This window comes from Oncorhynchus keta, unplaced genomic scaffold (assembly GCF_023373465.1).
Source record: "Oncorhynchus keta strain PuntledgeMale-10-30-2019 unplaced genomic scaffold, Oket_V2 Un_contig_30242_pilon_pilon, whole genome shotgun sequence".
Taxonomy (NCBI): Eukaryota; Metazoa; Chordata; class Actinopteri; order Salmoniformes; family Salmonidae; genus Oncorhynchus; species Oncorhynchus keta.
Window position 1 is genome coordinate 19184 of NW_026286963.1, and position 22840 is coordinate 42023.

The 22840-nt window shown below is 44.2% G+C and overlaps 1 protein-coding gene and 1 long non-coding RNA gene across 2 annotated transcripts; one reads left to right on the forward strand and one right to left on the reverse strand.

Annotated features, from left to right (window-relative positions):
* The first annotated feature begins 415 nt into the window (after positions 1–415).
* Positions 416–16498, forward strand: LOC127923620 (syntaxin-6-like). Its single transcript, XM_052507610.1, has 6 exons — positions 416–669; positions 2309–2371; positions 2504–2605; positions 2796–2902; positions 3459–3553; positions 14259–16498. The coding sequence occupies exons 2-6, from the start codon at positions 2312–2314 to the stop codon at positions 14333–14335; spliced, it is 441 nt and encodes a 146-aa protein (XP_052363570.1). The 5' UTR covers positions 416–669; positions 2309–2311; the 3' UTR covers positions 14336–16498.
* Positions 16499–17205: 707 nt separating this feature from the next.
* LOC127923622 (uncharacterized) lies at positions 17206–22753 on the reverse strand. Its single transcript, XR_008114837.1, has 2 exons — positions 22625–22753; positions 17206–22473 (listed from the first exon to the last, which is right to left on the reverse strand). It is a non-coding gene; the product is annotated as an uncharacterized LOC127923622 (long non-coding RNA).
* Positions 22754–22840: the final 87 nt, after the last annotated feature.

The following is a 22840-nucleotide window of genomic DNA, read 5'->3' on the forward strand; positions in this document are numbered from 1 at the left end:
TGTGTAGAGCGTAGGCCTGTGTGTGTGTGTGTGTGTGTAGAGCGTAGGCCTGTGTGTGTGTGTGTAGAGCGTAGGCCTGTGTGTGTGTGTGTGTGTGTGTGTAGAGCGTAGGCCTGTGTGTGTGTGTGTGTGTGTGTGTAGAGCGTAGGCCTGTGTGTGTAGAACGTAGGCCTGTGTGTGTAGAGCGTAGGCCTGTGTGTGTGTGTGTGGTGTGTGTGTGTGTGTGTGTGTGTGTGTGTGTGTAGAACGTAGGCCTGTGTGTGTAGAGCGTAGGCCTGTGTGTGTGTGTGTGTGTGTGTAGAACGTAGGCCTGTGTGTGTGTGTGTGTGTGTGTGTGTGTAGGCCTGTGTGGCCTGTGTGTGTGTGTGTGTAGAGCGTAGGCCTGTGTGTGTAGAGCGTAGGCCTGTGTGTGTGTGTAGTTACAGGTGTTCAAAAACAAATCTCTTGAGTCCAAAGGAGGGGGCACTGCCCCCCTCCGGGCCTCCCACCCTGCCGTACTCGGCAGAACCACATTCCTACAGTTCCTGAGGAGAACCCTGAGATCTGTGTGTGTTGAGCCTTGACCCTTTCCCAGGTATCGTTGAGTCCAACCCGGGGAAGTTCCGTCTGGGGGAGAATGAGTTGCAGGAGAGGAGAGACTTTGTGGAGCGAACACGGCAGGCCGTACAGGTAACACGGTGTAATATCTCTACCTGTCTGTCACCGGCAGGTAGCCTAGTGGTTAGAGCGTTGGGCCAGTAACCCAAAGGTTGCTGGATTGAATCCCTGAGCTGACAAGGAAAAAAATCAGTTGTTCTGTCCCTGAGAAAGGCAGTAAACCCACTGTTCCCTGTGTGCCGAAGACGTGGATGTCGATTAAGGCAGCCCCCCGCACTTCTCTGATTCAGGGGGGGTTGGGTTAAATGTGTTAGACACATTTCAGTTGAATGCATTCAGTTGTACAACTGACTAGGTATCCCCCTTAACCTACCTCTATAACGGAAAAGAAAAGGGGATTTCTGCAGCTACATTTGATTGGATTTAATCTACGGTGTGTAGTCTGTTGTTGTAGCTGCTGTAGCTAACACTGTGTGTTGTTGTAGCTGCTGTAGCTAACACTGTGTGTTGTTGTAGCTGCTGTAGCTAACACTGTGTGTTGTTGTAGCTAACACTGTGTGTTGTTGTAGCTAACACTGTGTGTTGTTGTAGCTAACACTGTGTGTTGTTGCTAACACTGTGTGTTGTTGTAGCTAACACTGTGTGTTGTTGTAGCTAACACTGTGTGTTGTTGTAGCTAACACTGTGTGTTGTTGTAGCTAACACTGTGTGTTGTTGTAGCTAACACTGTGTGTTGTTGTAGCTAACACTGTGTGTTGTTGTAGCTAACACTGTGTGTTGTTGTAGCTAACACTGTGTGTTGTTGTAGCTAACACTGTGTGTTGTTGTAGCTAACACTGTGTGTTGTTGTAGCTAACACTGTGTGTTGTTGTAGCTAACACTGTGTGTAGCTAGTAGCTAACACTGTGTGTTGTTGTAGCTACTGTAGCTAACACTGTGTGTTGTTGTAGCTGCTGTAGCTAACACTGTGTGCTGCTGTAGCTAACACTGTGTGTTGCTGTAGCTAACACTGTGTGTTGCTGTAGCTAACACTGCTGTGCTAACACTGCTGTAGCTAACACTGTGTGCTGCTGTAGCTAACACTGTGTGCTGCTGTAGCTAACACTGTGTGCTGCTGTAGCTAACACTGTGTGTTGCTGTAGCTAACACTGTGTGCTGTAGCTAACACTGTGTGCTGCTGTAGCTAACACTGTGTGCTGCTGTAGCTAACACTGTGTGCTGCTGTAGCTAACACTGTGTGCTGCTGTAGCTAACACTGTGTGCTGCTGTAGCTAACACTGTGTGCTGCTGTAGCTAACACTGTGTGCTGCTGTAGCTAACACTGTGTGTTGCTGTAGCTAACACTGTGTGTTGCTGTAGCTAACACTGTGTGTTGCTGTAGCTAACACTGTGTGTTGCTGTAGCTAACACTGTGTGTTGCTGTAGCTAACACTGTGTGTTGCTGTAGCTAACACTGTGTGTTGTTGTAGCTAACACTGTGTGTTGCTGTAGCTAACACTGTGTGTTGCTGTAGCTAACACTGTGTGTTGCTGTAGCTAACACTGTGTGTTGCTGTAGCTAACACTGTGTGTTGTTGTAGCTAACACTGTGTGTTGCTGTAGCTAACACTGTGTGTTGCTGTAGCTAACACTGTGTGTTGCTGTAGCTAACACTGTGTGTTGCTGTAGCTAACACTGTGTGTTGCTGTAGCTAACACTGTGTGTTGTTGTAGGAGATGAAGGATCAACTCTCCAGTCCCTCTGTTGTGGCCCAGGCAGAGAAGAAGAACAGACAGGTTGGTTTGCCTGTCTACACACTATTTCTCTCTCTCTCTCTCTGCACACCTTTATGTTGATACACGTTGACTTATGCAGGCATCTCCTCTGTCTCACACGTTGTAACATCAGCTGGCCTCTGTCTATCTCAGGCTCTGATGGGTGCGTCTGGGCAGGACAGGTCTGATGGTCTGGAGTCTCACCTGGTGTCAACCAACTCCAGATACATCCAGGATCAACAGGAACAGCAGCAGGTAGGATGGAGGGAGGGAAGAGGGTTAGCGTGAAGGTTTCTGTGTCTCCTTGATATTTAAGGAACAAGATGATGGCTCATGTGATGATGGTTCAGGGCTGAGCTGCGGTGTGCACATGAAGCTACGGTTGGGGGGGTGATGATGATGATGATGATGATGATGATGATGATGATGATGGTGTTCTCCACAGTTGATCATGCAGGACCAGGATGAGCAGTTGGAGCTGGTGACAGGAAGCATCAGAGTACTGAAAGACATGTCAGGACGCATCGGAGATGAACTAGACCAACAGGCTGTGTGAGTGTACACACACACACACACACACACACACACACACACACACACACACACACACACACACACACACACACACGCAAGATAACCGCCTTGCTCAAGTGCGTGGTTTTAAAGGGTTCAAGGAGCCTCTGTGTGTACTGAACGTTTACATGTGAATTCCATTGTTGTCATGTAATCTCACAGTATACTTCCCATGCGGAGACGTGTGTGTTTCAAGGGTTCAGTGAGTGTGTACTTTACGTGCTCATTGTTTGAGGGATTCTCCTGTATGTTCCAGTATTTTAGGGGTGTTTTAGACGGTTTGCTGTGTGTGTCTCAATGGTCTAAGTGTGTGTGTGTGTGTGTAAGCAGCAGGTAGCCTAGTGGTTATGAGCGTTGGGCCGGTAACCAAAAGAACACTGGTTTGAATCCCTGAGCCGACTTAGTGAAAAATCTGTTTGTGCCCTTGAGCAAGGCACTTAACCCTAATTGCTCCTGTAAGTCGCTCTGGATAAGAACGTCTGTTAAATGACTCAAATGTGTGTGCCTAACACCTATTTTGTCCTGTATGTTCCAGTATGCTAGGAGATTTTGGAGAGGAGATGGACCAGACAGGTTCTAGGATGGACTCTGTCCTCAAGAAGATGGAGAAAGTCTCCCACATGACCAGCAGTGAGTGAACACACACACTCCATCTCTGTCAGTTGTTCTCTCTCACACACATAGACGACAGGTACAACACCAAGTCACCCTCCCTCTCTTTACCTTAATATCACTCTCTCTCCCTCTCTCTCTTTTCCTCTCAGTCTCTCTCCCTCTCTCTCTCTTTTCCTCTCAGTCTCTCTCCCTCTCTCTCTTTTCCTCTCAGTCTCTCTCTCCTCTCTCTCTCTCTTTTCCTCTCAGTCTCTCTCCCTCTCTCTCTTTTCCTCTCAGTCTCTCTCCCTCTCTCTCTCTTTTCCTCTCCGTCTCTCTCCCTCTCTCTCTCTTTTCCTCTCCGTCTCTCTCTCTCTTTTCCTCTCCGTCTCTCTCTCTCTTTTCCTCTCCGTCTCTCTCTCTCTTTTCCTCTCCGTCTCTCTCCCTCTTTTCCTCTCCGTCTCTCTCTCTCTCCCTCTCTCTCTCTCCCTCTCTCTCTTTTCCTCTCCGTCTCTCTCTCTCTCTTTTCCTCCTCTCTCTCTCCCTCTCTCTCTCTTTTCCTCACTCTCTCTCTCTTCTCTCTCTCTTTTCTCAGTCTCTCTCTCCCTCTCTCTCTTTTCCTCACTCTCTCTCTCCCTCTCCTCTCTTTTCCTCTCTCGTCTCTCTCCCTCTCTCTCTCTTTTCCTCTCCGTCTCTCTCCCTCTCTCTCTCTTTTCCTCACTCTCTCTCTCTCTCTCTCTCTCTTTTCCTCACTCTCTCCTCTCTCTCTTTTCCTCTCCTCTCTCTCTCTTTCTCTCTTTTTCTCTTCTCCTCTCTCCCTCTCTCTCTCTCTTTTCCTTCTCTCTCTCTCTCTCTCTCTTTTCCTCTCTCTCTCTCTCTCTCTCTCTCTTTTCCTCTCTCTCTCTCTCTCTCTCTCTCTTTTTCCTCACTCTCTCTCCTCTCTCTCTCTTTTCCTCTCCGTCTCTCTCCTTTTCTCTCCTCTCTCTCTTTTCCTCTCCGTCTCTCTCCTCTTCTTTTTCTCTCTCTCTTTTCCTCTCCGTCTCTCTCTCTCTCTCTCCTCTCTCTCTCTCTCCTTTCTCTCTCTCTCTTTTCTCTCTCTCTTTCCTCTCTCTCTCTCGTCTCTCTTCCTCTCTCTCTTTTCCTCTCCGTCTCTCTCCCTTTTCCTCTCCTCTCTCTCTCCCTTTTCCTCTTGTCTCTGTCCTGCACTCTCTCTTTTCCTCTCCGTCTCTCTCCCTCTCTCTCTCTTTTCCTCTCCGTCTCTCTCTCCCTCTCTCTCTCTCTTTTCCTCTCCTCTCTCTCTTTTCTCTCCTCCCTCTCTCTCTCTTTTCCTCTCCGTCTCTCTCCCTCTCTCTCTCTCTTTTCCTCTCCGTCTCTCCCTCTCTCTTTTTTTCCTCCGTCTCTCTCCCTCTCTCTCTCTTTTCCTCTCCGTCTCTCTCCTCCTCTCTCTCTTTTCCTCTCCGTCTCTCTCCCTCTCTCTCTCTTTTCCTCTCCGTCTCTCTCCCCTCTCTTTTCTCTCTCCGTCTCTCTCCTCTCTCTTTTCCTCTCTTTTCTCCTCTTTTCTCCTCTCTCTCTCTCCCTCTCTCTCTTTTCCTCTCACTCTCTCTCTCTTTTCCCTGTCTCTCTCTCTCTTTTCCTCTCCGTCTCTCTCCCTCTCTCTCTGTTTTCCTCTCCTCTCTCTCTCCCTCTCTCTCTTTTCCTCTCACTCTCTCTCCCTCTCTCTCTCTTTTCCTCTCCGTCTCTCTCTCCCTCTCTCTCTTTTTCTCCTCTCTCTCTCTCTCTTTTTCCTCCTCTCTCTCCCTCTCTCTTTTCCTCCTCTCTCTCCGTCTCTCTCTTTTCCTCTCCGTCTCTCTCCCTTTTCCTCTCCGTCTCTCTCCCTTTTCCTCTCCTTTCTCTCTCCCTCTCTCTCTTTTCCTCTCCGTCTCTCTCCCTCTCTCTCTCTTTTCCTCTCCGTCTCTCTCCCCTCTCTCTCTCTTTTCCTCTCCGTCTCTCTCCCTCTCTCTCTCTCTCTCTTTTCCTCTCCGTCTCTCTCTCTCTCTCTTTTCCTCTCCGTCTCTCTCCCTCTCTCTCTCTTTTCCTCTCCGTCTCTCTCCCTCTCTCTCTCTTTTCCTCTCCGTCTCTCTCCCTCTCTCTCTCTTTTCCTCTCCGTCTCTCCTCCTCTCTCTTTTCTCTCTCCCTCTCTCTCCCTCTCTCTCTCTTTTCCTCTCCCTCTCTCTCCTCTCTCTCTCTTTCCTCCTCTCTCTCTCCCTCTCTCTCTCTTTTCCTCTCCGTCTCTCTCCCTCTCTCTCTTTTCCTCTCCGTCTCTCTCCCTCTCTCTCTTTTCCTCTCTCCGTCTCCCTCTCTCTCTCTTTTCCTCTCCGTCTCTCTCTCTCTCTCTCTCTTTTCCTCTCCCTCTCTCTCCTCTCTCTCTCTTTTCCTCTCCTCTCTCTCCCTCTCTCTCTCTTTTCCTCTCCGTCTCTCTCCCTCTCTCTCTTTTCCTCTCCGTCTCTCTCCCTCTCTCTCTTTTCCTCTCCGTCTCTCTCCTCTCTCCTTTTCCTCTCCTCTCTCTCTCTCTCTCTTTTCCTCTCCGTCTCTCTCCCTCTCTCTCTCTTTTCTCTCTCTCTCCCTCTCTCTCTCTTTTCCTCTCCGTCTCTCTCCCTCTCTCTCTCTTTTCCTCTCCGTCTCTCTCTCTTTTCCTCTATCTCTCTTTCTCTCTCTCTTTGTATCTCTGTCTCTCTGTCTCTCTCTCTCTCTCTCTCTCTCTCTTTGTCTCTCTCTGCCTCTCTCTCCCTGTCTCTGTTTCACATTCAAATTCAAGCTGCTTTATTGACATGAAAAACAATGTCTATATTGCCTTAGCAACAATGTATACAATATACACTAATAAAATAATGAATAATAATAATATGGTAGTAAATAATACAAATAAAGAAAATAACAATACTATGGTAAGTCGCTCTGGATAAGAGCGTCTGCTAAATGACTTAAATGTAATGTAAATGTAAATGTAACAGTCAATTAGAAATCTAATAAATATAAAAGGCTCAACATGGAAAAGGAAACAATAACTAACTTATAACTGTCATCCTCACCATTACATCATCACTACAACTACCACCATCACTACAACTACCACCATCACTACAACTACCACCATCATGACTACTACCACCATCACTACAACTACCACCATCACTACAACTACTACCACCATCACTACAACTACCACCATCACTACAACTACCACCATCACTACAACTACCACCATCACTACAACTACCACCATCACTACAACTACCACCATCACTACAACTACCACCATCAACTACCACCATCACTACAACTACCACCATCATGACTACTACCACCATCACTACAACTACCACCATCATGACTACTACCACCATCACTACTAACTACCACCATCATGACTACTACCACCATCATGACTACTACCACCATCACTACAACTACCACCATCACTACTACTACCACCATCACTACAACTACCACCATCATGACTACTACCACCATCACTACAACTACCACCATCATGACTACTACCACCATCACTACAACTACCACCATCACTACTACTACCACCATCACTACTACTACCACCATCACTACTACTACCACCATCACTACTACTACCACCATCACTACTACTACCACCATCACTACAACTACCACCATCACTACTACTACCACCATCACTACAACTACCACCATCACTACTACTACCACCATCACTACAACTACCACCATCATGACTACTACCACCATCTACAACTACCACCATCACTACAACTACCACCATCACTACAACTACCACCATCACTACAACTACCACCATCACTACAACTACCACCATCACTACTACTACCACCATCACTACAACTACCACCATCACTGACACTACCATCATGACTACTACCACCATCACTACAACTACCACCATCATGACTACTACCACCATCATGACTACTACCACCATCATGACTACTACCACCATCATGACTACTACCACCATCATGACTACTACCACCATCACTACAACTACCACCATCATGACTACTACCACCATCACTACAACTACCACCATCATTACTACTACCACCATCATGACTACTACCACCATCATTACTACTACCACCATCACTACAACTACCACCATCATGACAACTACCACCATCACTACAACTACCACCATCATGACTACTACCACCATCACTGACAACTACCACCATCACTACAACTACCACCATCATGACTACTACCACCATCATGACTACTACCACCATCACTACAACTACCACCATCACTACAACTACCACCATCATGACTACTACCACCATCACTACAACTACCACCATCATGACTACTACCACCATCACTACTACTACCACCATCATGACTACTACCACCATCACTACAACTACCACCATCACTACAACTACCACCATCACTACAACTACCACCATCACTACAACTACCACCATCACTACTACTACCACCATCACTACTACTACCACCATCACTACAACTACCACCATCATGACTACTACCACCATCATGACTACTACCACCATCACTGACAACTACCACCATCACTACTACTACCACCATCACTACTACTACCACCATCATGACTACTACCACCATCACTACAACTACCACCATCATTACTACTACCACCATCACTACAACTACCACCATCACTACAACTACCACCATCACTACTACTACCACCATCACTACAACTACCACCATCACTACAACTACCACCATCACTACTACTACCACCATCACTACTACTACCACCATCACTACAACTACCACCATCACTACAACTACCACCATCACTACAACTACCACCATCACTACAACTACCACCATCACTACTACTACCACCATCACTACAACTACCACCATCATGACTACTACCACCATCACTACAACTACCACCATCACTACAACTACCACCATCACTACTACTACCACCATCATCAACTACCACCATCACTACAACTACCACCATCATTACTACTACCACCATCACTACTACTACCACCATCACTACAACTACCACCATCACTACTACTACCACCATCACTACAACTACCACCATCACTACTACTACCACCATCACTACAACTACCACCATCACTACAACTACCACCATCACTACAACTACCACCATCACTACAACTACCACCATCATTACTACTACCACCATCATTACTACTACCACCATCACTACAACTACCACCATCATGACTACTACCGCCATCACTACTACTACCACCATCACTACAACTACCACCATCATTACTACTACCACCATCACTACAACTACCACCATCCATACTACTACCACCATCATTACTACTACCACCATCACTACATCATCATCACTACTACTACCACCATCACTACTACCACCATCATTACTACTACCACCATCACTACAACTACCACCATCACTACTACTACCACCATCACTACAACTACCACCATCACTACAACTACCACCATCACTACTACTACCACCATCACTACTACTACCACCATCACTACAACTACCACCATCATTACTACTACCACCATCACTACAACTACCACCATCACTACTACTACCACCATCACTACTACTACCACCATCATTACTACTACCACCATCATTACTACTACCACCATCACTACAACTACCACCATCATTACTACTACTACCACCATCACTACTACTACCACCATCATTACTACACCACCATCACTACAACTACCACCATCATACTACTCACTACTACCATCACTACAACTACCACCATCATTACTACTACCACCATCACTACAACTACCACCATCACTACAACTACCACCATCACTACTACTACCACCATCACTACAACTACCACCATCACTTACTACTACCACCATCATTACTACTACCACCATCACATTACTACCACCATCACTATTACTACCACCATCACTACTACTACCACCATCACTACTACTACCACCATCTACTACTACCACCATCACTACAACTACCACCATCACTACTCACTACCACCATCACTACAACTACCACCATCACATCACTACTACCACCATCACTACTACTACCACCATCACTACAACTACCACCATCACTACCATCACTACAAACCACCATCATTACTACTACTACCACCATCACTACTACCACCATCATTACTACTACCACCATCACTACAACTACCACCATCATTACTACTACCACCATCACTACAACTACCACCATCATTACTACTACCACCATCACTACAACTACCACCATCATTACTACTACCACCATCACTACTACTACTACCACCATCACTACTACTACCACCATCATTACTACTACCACCATCACTACTACTACCACCATCATTACTACTACCACCATCACTACAACTACCACCATCATTACTACTACCACCATCACTACAACTACCACCATCACTACTACTACCACCATCACTACTACCACCATCACTACAACTACCACCATCATTACTACTACCACCATCACTACAACTACCACCATCACTACTACTACCACCATCATTACTACTACCACCATCATTACTACTACCACCATCATTACTACTACCACCACCATTACTACTACTACCACCACCATCACTACAACTACCACCATCACTACAACTACCACCATCATGACTACTACCACCATCACTACAACTACCACCATCACTACAACTACCACCATCATCATGACTACTACCACCATCATTACTACTACCACCATCACTACAACTACCACCACCATGACTACTACCACCATCACTACTACTACCACCATCATTACTACTACCACCATCACTACAACTACCACCACCATTACTACTACTACTGCCATCATTACTACTACTGCTGCCATCATTACTCCTGCCATCATTACTACTACCACCATCACTACTACTACCACCATCATTACTACTACCACCATCACTACAACTACCACCACCATTACTACTACTACTGCTATCATTACTACTACCGCCATCATTACTACTACAACTACCACCACCATTACTACTACCGCCATCACTACTACTACCGCCATCACTACTACTACTACTGCCATCATTACTACTACCGCCATCTATTACTATCTACAACTACCACCACCATTACTACTACCACCATCATTACTACTACCACCATCACTACTACTACCACCATCATTACTACTACCACCATCATTACTACTACCACCATCATTACTACTACCACCATCATTACTACTACCATCATTACTACTACCGCCATCATTACTACTACAACTACCACCACCATTACTACTACCGCCATCACTACAACTACCACCATCATTACTACTACCACCATCATTACTACTACCACCATCATTACTACTACCACCATCATTACTACTACCACCACCATTACTACCACCACCGTTACTACTACCACCATTACTACCACCACCATTACTACTACCACCACCATTACTACTACCACCATCATTACTACTACCGCCATCATTACTACTACCGCCATCATTACTACTACCGCCATCATTACTACTACCGCCATCATTACTACGACCGCCATCATTACTACGACCGCCATCATTACTACGACCGCCATCATTACTACGACCGCCATCATTACTACGACCGCCACCATTACTACTGCCACCACCATTACTACCACCACCATTACTACTGCCACCATCATTACTACTACCACCATCATTACTACGACCACCATCATTACTACTACCGCCATCACTACTACTACCGCCATCACTACTACTACCGCCATCACTACTAATACCGCCATCATTACTAATACCGCCATCATTACTACTACCGCCATCACTACTAATACCGCCATCATTACTAACTACCGCCATCATTACTACTACTACCTGCCATCATTACTACTACCGCCATCATTACTACTACCGCCATCATTACTACTACCGCCATCATTACTACTACCGCCATCATTACTACTACCGCCATCACTACTACTACCGCCATCATTACTACTACCGCCATCACTACTACTACCGCCATCATTACTACTACCGCCATCATTACTACTACCGCCATCACTACTACTACCGCCATCATTACTACTACCGCCATCATTACTACTACCGCCATCACTACTACTACCTCCATCACTACTATACCGCCATCATTACTACCGCCATCATTACTACTCCACCATCATTACTACTACCACCACTACTACTACCACCATCATTACTACTACCATCACTACTACTACCGCCATCATTACTACTACCGCCATCATTACTACTACCGCCATCATTACTACTACCGCCATCATTACTACGACCACCATCATTACTACGACCGCCATCATTACTACGACCGCCATCATTACTACGACCGCCATCATTACTACGACCGCCATCATTACTACTACTACTACTGCCATCATTACTACTACTACTACTACTACTACTACTGCCATCACTACTACTATCATAATCATTACTACTATTACCACCATCATTGCTACTACTACCACCATCACTACTACTATCATCATCATTACTACTACTACCACCATCACTACTACTATCACCATCACTACTACTTCCACCATCATTACTACTACCACCATCATTACTACTATCATCATCATCACTACTATCATCATCATCACTACTACTTCCACCATCATTACTACTACCACCATCACTACTACTATCATCATCATTACTACTACTTCCACCATCATTACTACTACCACCATCACTACTACTATCATCATCATTACTACTACTACCACCATCACTACTACTATCATCATCACTACTACTTCCACCATCATTACTACTATCATCATCATTACTACTACCACCATCACTACTACTTCCACCATCATTACTACTACCACCATCATCACTACTACTATCATCATCACTACTATCATCATCATCACTACTACTTCCACCATCATTACTACTACCATCATCACTACTACTATCATCATCACTACTACTATCATCATCATTACTACTACCATCATCACTACTACTGTCATCATCATTACTACTACCATCATCACTACTACTTCCACCATCATCACTACTATCATCATCATCACTACTACTACCACCATCATTACAACTATCATCATCACTACTATCATCATCACTACTACTATCACCATCATTACAACTATCATCATCACTACTATCATCATCACTACTACTACCACCATTACAACTATCATTACACTACTATCATCATCACTACTACTACCACCATCATTACAACTATCATCATCACTACTATCATCATCACTACTACTACCACCATCATTACTACTATCATCATCACTACTACTATCATCATCACTACTACTACCACCATCATTACTACTATCATCATCACTACTACCACCATCATCACTACTACCACCATCATCACTACTATCATCATCATCACTACTATCATCATCATCACTACTATCATCATCACACTACTACTACCACCATCATTACTACTATCATCATCACTACTACTACCACCATCATTACTACTACTACCATCATTACTACTATCATCATCATTACTACTATCATCATCATTACTACTACCACCATCATTACTACTATCATCATCATTACTACTATCATCATCACTACTACTACCACCATCATTACAACTATCATCATCACTACTACTACCACCATCATTACTACTATCATCATCACTACTATCATCATCACTACTACTACCACCATCATTACTACTACCATCATCATTACTACCATCATCATTACTACTATCATCATCACTACTATCATCATCACTACTACTATCATCATCACTACTACTACCACCATCACTACTACTACCACCATCACTACTACTACCATCATCATTACTACTATCATCATCACTACTACTACCACCATCATTACTACTATCATCATCACTACTACTACCACCATCATTACAACTATCATCATTACTACTATCATCATCACTACTACTACCACCATCATTACTACTACTACCACCATCATTACTACTATCATCATCATTACTACTATCATCATCACTACTACTACCACCATCATTACTACTATCATCATCATTACTACTATCATCATCACTACTACTACCACCATCATTACTACTACTACCACCATCATTACAACTATCATCATTACTACTATCATCATCACTACTACTACTACCACCATCATTACAACTATCATCATTACTACTATCATCATCACTACTACTACCACCATCATTACTACTATCATCATCACTACTACTATCATCATCACTACTACTACCATCATCATTACTACTATCATCATCACTACTACTATCACCATCATTACTACTATCATCATCACTACTACTATCACCATCATTACAACTATCATCATCACTACTATCATCATCACTACAACTATCATCATCACTACTACTATCATCATCACTACTACCACCATCATTACAACTATCATCATCACTACTACTACCATCATCATTACTACTACTGCCATCACTAAACTGCTATCACTTATACTATCCATACCACTACTATTTGGAATGATGTTAAGTTAATGCTTACTATGCTATGCATATGTTATTATTCAGTGGCCCTCAGGCTATGGCAGGCAAGTACATATTAGCATCTCTAGACTATACACTCGTGATTGTGACGTGTGTGTGTGTTCTCTCAGGTAGGAGACAGTGGTGTGCCATCGGAGTACTGGTGGTCATCATGGTAGTTGTTCTCATCCTCTTCTTCACCCTCTGAGTATGGACCTCTCTTCACTACACGACTCTACCGCACTCACCCACTCCTTCCTGGGGAAGAACCATGAAATGGATGAAGGGATGAATGGAGGCATCGATATAGGAAACAAGGAATCCAATCCAACCCTCGTCTTTCCTTTGTCATAGATTATTCAGAGACTGAATTCTATCTTTCTGGTACTCATCACTTTGTCTCTCTCTCTCTGAGTTTCTGTCTCTCTCTCTGGGTTTCTGTCTCTCTCTCTGGGTTTCTGTCTCTCTCTCTGGGTCTCTCTCTGGGTTTCTGTCTCTCTCTGGGTCTCTGTCTGTCCCCGTTTCCCTCCTATTTCGCACCTCTCTCACCACTCATTTCAGAGGAGAGCAGTGAGATGACGGTTATATTATATATTCAGGCAAAGCTAAGATGTCTCTTGTGTGTGTGTGTGAATGATGGTACAGACTTGGGAGGAGGGAGGGAGATGTCAATGTTGCCTTATCTATTTTTATACGTCTATGAGATGATCTATGGTCTTCATCCCAAATAGAACCCTGTGCACTACTTAGGACTGGTGAAATCATCTAGATCCTAGATCAGTTGTTAGGTCAACTTCTACCTTGTTCCAAATCATCTGGCCCATTGGAATAGCTTTATCATAGGAGGTAGAAGTTACCCCTTGACATGTTTTATGTCGTTTCCCCTTCTGGATAAAGGATTTGAGGCTAGTGATCTGATCCCAGATCAAGCCTATGGTGATAGCTTTACCATAGTAACAGTTGGAGTTCTGGGTTGCTGGGCAGGAAATTAGCAGCACATAATTTGAAGCTCTTTCGCCCCCTAGCGGACATTAATGGCCATGTCCGCATGTCATAATGTGAGATACCACACTTTCAGAGTTTTTGGGGGAGTGCTGATATAGGATCAGTTTTGCCTCCTACTCTGAGATGCTTGATGACCCTGAGGTGCATTTTATACTATTGTGTAAATAAATCTAAATGTAATGCTTGACATTGTGGGATGTGGACTTATTTGGCCTTTCTCAAGACTCTCTATGGGAGAGTTTCCTGCCTGGTGTCTTTTGGTTGGCCCCAATGGTACCCGTTTGTGTGGGATGGTTGGTTTAATCTGTTCATTTGCGATTGGTTGTGTATTTAGGGTTCCTGAGTGGCCCAGTGGTCGAAGGCACTGCTAGAGGTGTCACTACAGACCCTGGTTCGATTTCAGGCTGTAGCGTAACTGGCCGTGATTGCGAGTCCCATAGGGCGGCACACAATTGATCCAGCGTCGTAAATAAGAATGTGTTAACTGACTTGCCTAGTTAAATGAATTTACATGGTACTGATTGAATCACTCAAGTATTTTTCCATGATCAGTTTGAAAGGTTGTAGCTCTGTTCTACTGAAAACTGTACTGGTTTCCATCTATCACATTGTCCAATGATTTCGGTTTATTAGGAACTCTCTCAGGGTGCATTGACTGGTGCAATAGGCCCTGTTCTCATACCTCCTTCTCAAGGAAATCACCACTGATCTAACACGATCTGGTTGGTCAGAGGACGCAGTGGAAAGTAGCCTAAATTCCACCTATCCAACTTTGTCAGATCAGTGATTGTGCACAAACAAGGTTGCATTAGAAGGGTTTGAACAGGGCCTGATTCTTCCAAGTCAAAAAGGAAAAGGTTAGCTAGCATTTATCCACTTCAATGATCAGTGTTTCTCCAGCTATGGAAATGACTAACCATTCAAGAGTTATTGCTAGATGCCTTGTGGGAAGAATGTATTGTGTAAATAGCATACAAAATGGCCACCTTCCTGCTTTTGTTTGCTTGCATGTTGTTGAAGGGGAGTTTAGAACTGTATTTGGTTGCCATGTGAGTGCAGTTCACATTGGTGTAAGGTTGGTTTCATTGAATTAGTGACCTCACTCATCGATTTCAAGTTCTACTGTTGCTATTCAGTGTAATGTTTTCCAAAGTCTGAATTGTATTTGCCTCTTAACCCGAACAACATGTGCTGTAGTTGTCGGCCACCCTGTCTATGAATGAACATAGGAGTCATTTCAAATGCTTTGCCGTATCAGCCTGAAACATCAAGTAAACACTCCGTTTTTGTACGATAAATGTTTTGCGTCATTGTAGTTTCTTGATGAAAATGAACACTTGTTCTTAATAAATCATGTGCTTTTAAAGTGTTTGACTCAATGTATTTTAGTTCCGAAGGGAAACTCTCTCCACTGAGGTAGTTCAGTGAGCCACCTTGGCCGGGATTCAAGCCCATCGGCCCTTTAAGGCAATGTTCAGAGACCACGTTCTCAATTGGAAATTATCTTTAAATATCAAGCGTGCGATTCCGCTGATCTGATTGAATGCCAGCCCTTGGAGACAGGCTTTGCCCTTAGACTGGCTTCAAACCTATGGGTGGTGTATTTCAGTTGAAGATCTTACACGGGAATGAAAGAATGAGCATGACGACCTACACTCAGCACCAATTTGCAATATTCCAGAATACTTTCCATGCCATAAAGAGAGCTGTCCTGAGTACTGTAGCGCTGGAAAAAGTGTGTGAAATGTTTGCGTCACGCATACCTGAAACAAACCGCTATAAACACAGAACAATGAGACATGCGTGAAGCATCCATCAGGCTGCGGTAGGTCTATACATAGCAATTTGACATGATATTTCCAAACTTAAAGACGAGTACAACCAGAGATGTGTGGCTTTGGTACAAGTACATAAGACTGAATCCACTGGATAAAAAGACAAGGCAGGAATGTTTGTTATAAATGTGGTACACATGCCTAAGTTGTGACTCCTAACTCAACTTAATATTTACAAACCATGAAGACGACAGCACAACTCCATAACGTGCGACTAAAACACAGTAAAAACCACACGTATTTGTTACAAACCTTTTATTAAGATATTCAGATTGTTTTTCATAATTTGTCTTTTTTACAGTAGTTAATGTGCAATTATCTTTATTACTGGGTCACAGTTAGGATTTCACAAAGTTATTGGCACTTGGAACACTGGCATGTACATGGGTAGGGATCAGGAAGAGGGGGGGTAACACGGCATGGGATAGGGGTCGTCGGGAGGAGCATCATCAGTAGTATATCTCTGACAACACTACTGCATTAGGTTGTATTTTTCATTTCTTTATATTTTTTGTTATTTTTTAAATCAACTCATGCTGCGAGTGAACTAACAAACTTCAATAGTGCTTCTATGTATTGTAAGAATGTACAGTTTAATATACTGTATTTATAGTGTGAAAAGAAAGATCTGCAACGGGGAAAGACCGACAGCACCAGAGACAGGAAACCAAATCAAAAAGAGAGAAGAGTCATCTCTATGTAACTGAGGTAATAACTTTCACAAAGCATCCCACTTCTCCACAGCCAATACCTTGACTGTATTCTATTCATTCCAGGTCAATATGAGACTTGAGCTATTTTTATTGTTCTGGTCTGTCTGTACCTGAACTAACTGTACTGTAGCCTTAACGTCTCCTGGGTCGTATTCATTAGGGCGCACTGTAGAGAAACGTTTTGCAACGGGGGGGAAGAGAGAAAAAAACACGAGTGTCTCTTATTAGACACGTTCATGCAGTCCCTCCCCGTTTTCAGTCCGTTCTGAACACGACCCCGGTACTTCTGAGGTTAGTAACGGTCTGAGGCTATGACTGACGGCATAGGAGGTAAACTGTATCTGTGTAGTTGTAAACACACATTAAAACAGGACACTATCAGTGAGCAGCCATGCCGTGTGTGTATCTCTGGTGCGTCAGGGTCCTTATAAGGAGCGGTAATACTAGTAAATGTACCTCTGAAATAGACATTTAGAAGATTGCTGTCAGTCAGCGGTTGCAGAGAAAAGCACAGATTAGAGCTAGACCTGGGATCAAATACTTCATTGAGAACGCCTGGCTTAGTGGACCCAATAGAATGGTCCTAAAACGGCATACACGGCCCATCAGACTCTCCAGGAGGGCGAGAGCTGCAAAGTATTTTAAAGATTTAAAATACTTGAACCCAGGTCTGATTTTAACTGCAAGGAAACATACAAGGATTGACAGGCTACAATGCAAGCAGAAATGGCCTTGTCCCTTACCACTGGTCTAAGGTCAGATCTTTCTTTATCCCCATCATGTTTAGAATTAGGATTGGTAATAGGGTAATCTGGTTGTAGAGCTGTGGTAAAGGGGTTACCTTGGACCTATAGCCTGCCATGCAGAGGGGGCCAGTTGGGAGGGAGGGGGGCTACTATAGTAATAGAATGGCATCCCCTCTCCTCCCTCTGCAGAGAAGAGATGTACAGTCTGGTCACTAGGACCCAGGGTGTTACATGACCAGGGGGATAACCTCCCTACGCGTTGGTTGGTTGGGCACCACCCCCCAGAACCTGCCCGGGGGGGTACAGCAACAACAAATGAAAACCAAATAAAAATGAAAAGGAATAATAAAAAAATACAAAAAAATCTTCACAAAGAGTTGATTCCCCCCCATTCATCCCCACACCGATTCATTAGTAGACAGCGTAGCAAATCATATCGCAATGAAGAAAGACTAGAGCTTCCTATTGGACAAATTCGGGTAGCCCCCCCACGCTTGTCAGTTTTCCACCGTTTGGTGCCTAATGAACACAACCCTGGATCCATGGAAATAGAGGTTCCAAGTCCGTTCCAACCCCCTCAAACTCAACTCTGGACCTCGAAGCCAGTTTCCACTGAATGTTTTCATTGTTCCCCTCGAAGACCTGGGACACCAGGTGTGTGCAATTAATTATTAGGTTGAACAGAAAAGCAGCAGGCTCGGGAACACGTAGGGTAAGAGTTGAGTACGCCTGCCTAACCCATGATGCAATCATCGACTTGAATGGAGAGGTCCGTTCTATAGATTCTATTTCTATGCCCGGATCCCACTTCTGCCACCAAATACCACTCCACAGACCGTTCTAGAGGGACTAAATAGAGAGCGTGTTGACAAGGTGCCGAGGCTTTGGCTAGCGGTCTCTACTATACCGGACCGTTAGCGCTCACCCAAAGGTGCTTCAGTAAAGATTATTTCACCCTCTCTATTTCCCTTTTATTTGTCTGTGGTGCCGAGTGGAACCAGGTAGCAACAAGAAGCAACCCAGTGAGCACAAGACATTGAAATGGCGTATTGTCAACGTCTTGGGAAGACAGACAGGTAGATACATGGACATGACAAAGACAGGAAGCGATGTATTCCTGTCAGGATACAGGCTATGAAAGAGTAGTAACTTGGGGCTGTGTACAGGCTCCAGCAGAGCTTACGTTAGCTATGGGGATCAACGGACTAAATATTTGGTCTCAAACACAATGGGGACTTCATCCCCAAAGCAAATACTGACAGGTCTTTTTGAATGTAGAATTAATGAATACAAGACAAGTCGAGACAGAAAGCAAAGCTCAACCACTGTCTCAATGATGTAACATTACGCTGCCCTCTATCGGTAGGATGATGGTAATGCCAGGCAGCGCAAGAAGTCCCCCCTCCCCCCCCTGAGTTGGAGTACCAACACCAGACACCAGGTGGGCGAGCACCTTATGAGCATCACAATCCAGCCAACATTTCCCTGGCTGGGACAGTTGTCATTCTATACCATTTAGCAGATGCTTTTATCCAAAGCCATTTACAGTCACGCGTGCAGACATTTTAGGTATGGGTGGTCCCGGGAATTGAACCCACTATCCTGGCGTTACAAGCGCCGTGCTCTAACAACTGAGCTGGACCACATGAGACGAGAGCCAAGCATGGTCAAGTGAAGGCGGAAGCTAATTTAACTTCCAGGGAATTCTGGATTTCAAAGAAATGTACAAGAACATAAAAGACTATGTCTGATGGATATTATAAATATTCCTAGTAAGGAATTGAAGAGATATAGTCCCTTAGGAGAGACTGACATACCAGCTAGTGGTGCTTCCACAGTACATCATCCTCCCAAAAGTACACACTGCAGTTTCAGTACGGTGTCCCCCCTTCTCGTGTCCAGCATCAAAACGGCCCCCTCCCCTTCATTACAGCACAATGCAAAAATATGTGGATCTCTTTCTCTAGCTATTTTACACTTTCAGAGTTCAACTTCCTCTTAAATGACAGAACACTTGGTAAGTTTCTAAAACGTGTTAATGTTTGAATTAGTAATCAGGACCTAAAACACTACATAGTACATAGCTTCTCTTAGCAACACTAGTATTTACACACTAGCGCTGCAGGAATTAGTAATCAGGACCTAAAACACTACATAGGACATAGCTTCTCTTAGCAACACTAGTATTTACACACTAGCGTTGCAGGAATTAGCTTGCAAATAAACAGAATAGTCAGCCAGAAGACAGGAGTGAAATAAAATGACATTTCAACTTACTCTGCCGATGGTCTGTAGAGTTGGTCCTTATGCAGGGGGGAAATTAAGCAAGAAACATTTAGTAGAACATAACTTAAACCCTGTCCAAACGTGGGTCTTTCGTCCCACTTCCTCTCTGCTTACCTCGCGTCAAAATAAAAGTCTGGCACGTGCGCCATACCTGCACAAGAAAGCAAGAACTTGTGAGGGACTTTTATTTTGACATGAGATAAACAGAGAGGAACTGAAGTCCCGGAGGAACTGCATGGGGTCTACAAACAGACCTTTAATTATACGTTCCATTCTATGTTATTTCTCCATCTCCCTGCATAAAGACCAACCCTACAGACAAAGTTGAAATTTGACTTAACTTCTGGCTTCCGGTGGACTACTGCGTTTTTTGCAAGCTAATTCCTAGCAAGGATATTGTGTGAATACTAGCGTTGGTAAAAGCAGCTATACAGTACACATTTAAATCTGTAGAAATAAAAACATTGGTAAATATCGACAGAAAAACAGCAACGTAATAATAACATTTCCTACAAAGATCTTTTCTAAAATATGGTCTCTAGTATTTTTTAAAAGTCATTTCTGGCCCAGCGAAACAACTTCCAGCCGCATTTAGAAATGGTGTGTTTGGCCAGTGTTTCTATAGGATTCATCACTCACTCGTCCTCCTTTTCCTCGTTCTCCTGTCCCGTCTCTCAGTAGCATTGGACTTGATAAAAGTAATCAAATAAAAAGACACATGGCTTGTATCCCAAATGGCACCCTATTCCTTATTTAGTGCACTACTTTTGACCAGGGTCCATAGGGCTCTGGTCAAAAGTAGTGCAATATTTTTTATGGAATAGGGTGCCATTTGGAACGTAAACTTGATTTCCAGGCTAGGAGGCCAGGGGTGTCTGTGGTAACGTACCAAAATGGCACCCTATTCCCAATTTAGTGCACTACTTTTGGCCAGAGTCCTATGGGATGCCATATAGTCAAAAGTAGTACAGGTAATAGGGTATTGATTTCAGCTCTGCTATAATGAAACAGTCTGGATTTCCAGGCTGTCTGCCTGACGACTCACTACATACTTCAGTCAGACAGCCAGCGTTGAAGTCGGTTGTGGTGACGTCACAATGAGGGGTGTTGTGCAAAACAAAAGTCATTACCGATTGGAGCATCTCGAACCAATGACACATTTTGAAAACGCAGCTTTACCCACGTGTGTTCTGGCTCTGGCCCAACCCATCGCTTTCTGGGACCAATCACAACTGTTTGAATGTGTTTGCGTTCTAGAAATCGTCAGATCCATGTTGTAGCGTTTGGCCGGAGCAAGGAGTCTGGGTAGGCAGGAAAAGGCTACGTCACCCCGCCCCTTACATTAAGAAACAACTACATATTTATCTTTGTTGCAAAAAGGCCATGGGACGAGGATCTTCTCTCTCAGTTGTCTTGACTGCAGTTAAGTACCAGAGGCCTGCCACAATGCCTCCTACGTCCTCAGACTCTAAACAAGCAGGAAGCACCCCCCCCTCCCTCCATCCGTAAGAGGTAGGGTAACAACCATGTATCTAGGAACGTATAGAATAGCACCACACCCCTCTCTATCCCTCCTTTTCTCCATCCCTAACTCCCTCCCTCCATCCGTAAGAGGTAGGGTAACAACCATGTATCTAGGAACGTATAGAATAGCACCACACCCCTCTCTATCCCTCCTTTTCTCCATCCCTAACTCCCTCCCTCCATCCGTAAGAGGTAGGGTAACAACCATGTATCTAGGAACATATAGAATAGCACCCCCTCTTCCCTCCATCCGTAAGAGGTAGGGTAACAACCATGTATCTAGGAACATATAGAATAGCACCATGTATCTAGGAACATATAGAATCCCTCCCTCCATCCGTAAGAGGTAGGGTAACAACCATGTATCTAGGAACATATAGAATAGCACCCCCTCTTCCCTCCATCCGTAAGAGGTAGGGTAACAACCATGTATCTAGGAACATATAGAATAGCACCCCCCCCCTCTTCCCTCCATCCGTAAGAGGTAGGGTAACAACCATGTATCTAGGAACATATAGAATAGCACCACTCTCTCTCTCCTTCCCTCCCATCTTCCCGCTCAAGTCTAGGGATTTCACATAAAAATAAAGTCAGTCAACTTGGA